The sequence below is a fragment of the Alosa alosa genome, chromosome 22 (assembly GCF_017589495.1).
Source record: "Alosa alosa isolate M-15738 ecotype Scorff River chromosome 22, AALO_Geno_1.1, whole genome shotgun sequence".
Classification (NCBI taxonomy): domain Eukaryota; kingdom Metazoa; phylum Chordata; class Actinopteri; order Clupeiformes; family Clupeidae; genus Alosa; species Alosa alosa.
In genome coordinates, this window is record NC_063210.1 from 17,937,785 (window position 1) to 17,941,630 (window position 3,846).

The following is a 3,846-nucleotide window of genomic DNA, read 5'->3' on the forward strand; positions in this document are numbered from 1 at the left end:
ACTGCCACGCCCCACGAGTCTGGCCTCGGGAGCCGAGGCCCTGTCAGCCACCCCCATGCCCCCCTCTGCCACCCATGCCCCCACAGCTCAACTCCCCGCAGGGCCAGACGCAGTCACCTACCCCAGGCCAGGTGCAACAAGGCGGGCAGGGCCAAGTGGTGGTGGCAGGGGGACAGGGGCAGGGGCAAGTGCCAGGGCAGGGGCAGGGGAGCCTGTTTCGGCCCAAGGGCAGTCGGACTCCCACTCCGTGCCAACAGAGCTCCAACCCACCCAGCCAGCATAGCACCCTCTACCGCCCCCCAAGCAGCCTGGCGCCCGGGTCCCGCACCCCCATCGCCGGGTTCTCCTCCTTCGTCTGACCCTGCTTTGACCCAATCGATCGATCCACCGAGCAAAACGTGGCCCCTTCTTTGTCTCAGCAAGTCTTCACATTGGCTCTTTGTCCTGACAGGACAAGAATGACGATCAAAGATTCAAAAATGGAAAAAAAAAAATTTTTTTTTCTTTATTTTTTATGTCGTGATTTTTTTTTCAGTCCCAACAGGTTTGATTTGAATTGCTTTTGCTTTTTGTCTCTGCATTTTCTATGCATTTTTTAACCTCTTAACTTCTTTTAGTGGCTTTGGCAAAGACTTTAAATAAGTGCTCACAGCTGGTTTATATGTTTGTGCTGAGTTGCTTCTTCTTCTGTGATTTGAAGAGACAATCATATTGCAAGAACCGATAGCCTTCTGTTTTTTGTGAATGTTTTTTTTTTTTTTTTCAGCCTGAGCAATGCATGGAGTTTTTTTTATTTTTTTTAAACTGTTTTTTTTCTCTTGTTCACATAGTATACAGTGATTCAACCCAACAAAACTTCACATATTACAAAATGTGGAGGGGAAAAAAAAACGAAATGGTCTTTGAGAAACTTTTTGGCCATGTACGAAGTGGGAAAAGGACTACGAAATAATAGAAGAGTCTGCAAATTAGAGTAAATGTGTTGAGTAAATTGACTTTAGAGAAGACGATGAAAGGATGATCGCAATGAAGAAGAATGGGAGTTAATCTTGACTTTGACTGGGACTCTCTCTTCTTATCTCTCTTTCTTCTCTTTCTCTCTTTCTCTCTCTCTCTCTCTCTTTCTCTCTTTCTCTCTCTCTCTCTCTCTCTCTCTCTCTCTCTCTCTCTCTCTCTCTCTCTCTCTCTCTCTCTGTCTTCTTGTATTTCTCTTTCTCTCTCTCTCTCCACCCTCCTTTAAAGGGAAGATACCTGAGCTGGCGTAGCACATATAGATAGCCCTTACACGTTTTTTGCTATGAAAGTGGCCCAAAACTACTGAAGTGGGGTCTGGAAAGTAGACAAGGTCTATCTCCGTGGCCCCAGAGGTCAGTTGAAAAAACCACGTGACGAGACAGCATCACATTTAGGATGCCTGTAGGATGCCCTCAGTATGAGCCACAAAGATGCCAATCAACATTGGAGGTGTGCTGACTACTCAGAAATGACTGTTGAAATGGTTCAGGCCGGGCGCAAGTCCGTACCATAGCTGGGCCAGATCAGAGCCAGAGGCGCTTCTGCTGGCCTGGGCTGTACTGATGGAGGCCAAAGCTACCACGCCGGAGACCACAGGTAGCTCCTGAAAGCAAAAAGCCCGACCACAGGCGGAGGGCTTAATACGGAGGCCTCATAGGGCCAATCGTCACGGGATCCCCACAGCACAGCGGGGAGGTGAGAGGCTCAGCCAGACTGGTCTCTCTCTCTCTCTCTCTCTCTCTCTCTCTCTCTCTCTCTCTCTCTCTCTCTCTCTCTCTCTCTCTCTCTCTGTTTCTCCACTGTCCTGCTGTCAATCATTCACCCCGCAGCTGACTGCTCCGCCTCTGCTCTCACGCGTCCTCTCCCACTGGACCTACTGGCTACTGTACACTGGCTGTGGAGGGGCTCAGTCTTCAGTGCTCAAACAAAGGAGTTTAAGAGGTCGAACACACACACACACACACACAGAGACACAGAGTCGACACAGGAGGGAACTTTGTGTGTATGTGTGTGTGTGTGTGTGGGTGTCAGATGAGGGCGCAGCCACTGGCTGTAAGCTTCCTCCTCCAGATGACATTAGCACTCTGCGCTCTTGGGCGCGAGCCAGGAAGTGATGTCACTGCCGAGCCCTCATGCCTGCTCGGATCTGGGAGTGCGCAAGCAGATGTGCCCGCAGCCGACTGCAGCCGTAAGATGAGACATGACGGCCAGGCCACGTCTGCCTGGGCTTTCCGGACTTTTCCATCCATGACGTTTGGGTGGAAGCAGCAACGAAAGAACTAGAACACAAACACACACGCACACAAACACACACACACACACACACACACAGAACACACAAACTCTCTCCCTCTCTCTCACACACACACACACGCACACACACTCACACACACTCACACACACATAGAGAAAGTGAGGACAAGAAAGAAAAAAGACAAAAAAAAGACAAAAAAAAAACAAGAGACAGATTGTACTCTTCACTATTCTTCATTATTCAGATCAATTTCACTTGCTTTTCTTTTTTGTTTTACCTGTTACCTGTGGAGTGATTCGCTATGTGCCGAGCAAAGCTATTCTTTTTTGTTATGCTAAAGCTAACTGGCTGTAGATCATTGGTGTTTGGAGGTGGGCAGGTGATGATTGACATTGTGCAGCGGAGGAGTGGGAGGAGTCTGGGGTTTTGATTTATGACATTATGAAAATGCTGTTTTGGAATCATTTCTGTCGCCGTGGTGACGTACACACAAATGGTATTTGCAGTAAGCCGTATGTGATTGTGTGTGTGACAAAGAGACAAGGCTGAAAAAAGTGGCCAAATATGTACATCAGGAAATTACACAAGGTCACTTACAGTCACACTCATACTGTTTCATGTGTTACTACTTTTTATTTATGTTTTTTTATTAAATCAGTTGCCATAGCTTCAGTATTAAGAACAAGATTTTCACTTTTTTATACCTTAGTTTGGGGTTGTTACTGAAAGATACTTCATGTATAGTTGTACTTCATGAGAGGGTGGTGGTCACACTCAGCCCAGCTGTTTAGGTGGTCTGCAAAAAGTTGTGTGTGTGTGTGTGTGTGTGTGTGTGTGTGTGTGTGTGTGTGTGTGTGTCGTGTGTTTATGTGTGTGTGTGTGTGTGTGTGTGTGTGTGTGTGTGTGTGTGTGTGTGTGTGTGTGTGTGTGTGTGTTTATGTGTGTGTGTGTGTGTGTGTGTGTGTGTGTGTGTGTGTGTGCATGTGCATGTGTTTATGTGTGTGTGTGTGTGTGAGTGAGTGAGAGAAAGAGAGGAAGGACAGAATAAATGTGTCTGCTGTTCATGCACTTGAGTCAGCATGAGAAAGAGTGACAGTGTGTGTGTGTGTGTGTGTGTGTGTTTGTGTGCGTGCGTGCATGGGTGTGTGTGTCTACACACGCGCGCTCACACCTTTGTGTACCTGTCCTCATATGTGCGTATGCGGGCCATTAGCCCTAATCCCCCGTCTCAGCCTCATGAGATCCCAGCCCGGAGTGTGTTAAGGTGGAAGGTATAAATCGGATCAGCTGCTCGCTCAAATCCTGTTACGTGGCTCTATCCACCCTCTAGTGACCCTTCTGGCTGACCCCATCTAGCCCCTAGTGACCCTTCTGGCTGACCCCATCTAGCCTCTAGTGACCCTTCTGGCTGACCCCATCTAGCCCCTAGTGACCCTTCTGGCTGACCCCATCTAGCCTCTAGTGACCCTTCTGGCTGACCCCCATCCCCAGCCTCTAGTGACCCCTTCCTGGCTGACCCCATCCACCCCTCTGGTGACCCTTCTGGCTGACCCCATCTAGCCCCTAGTGACCCTTCT

The 3,846-nt window shown here is 48.6% G+C and overlaps 1 protein-coding gene across 1 annotated transcript in view; it reads left to right on the forward strand.

Moving 5' to 3' along the window:
* LOC125287295 (protein sidekick-2-like) overlaps positions 1–1,143 on the forward strand; it is a 358,155-nt gene extending 357,012 nt beyond the window's left edge. The window contains 2 exon segments of the mRNA XM_048232907.1: positions 1–24; positions 27–1,143. The exon segment at positions 1–24 is cut by the window's left edge and continues 123 nt beyond it. Of these exon segments, the coding sequence (XP_048088864.1) occupies positions 1–24; positions 27–359 (357 nt within the window). The 3' untranslated portion in view covers positions 360–1,143.
* Positions 1,144–3,846: the final 2,703 nt, after the last annotated feature.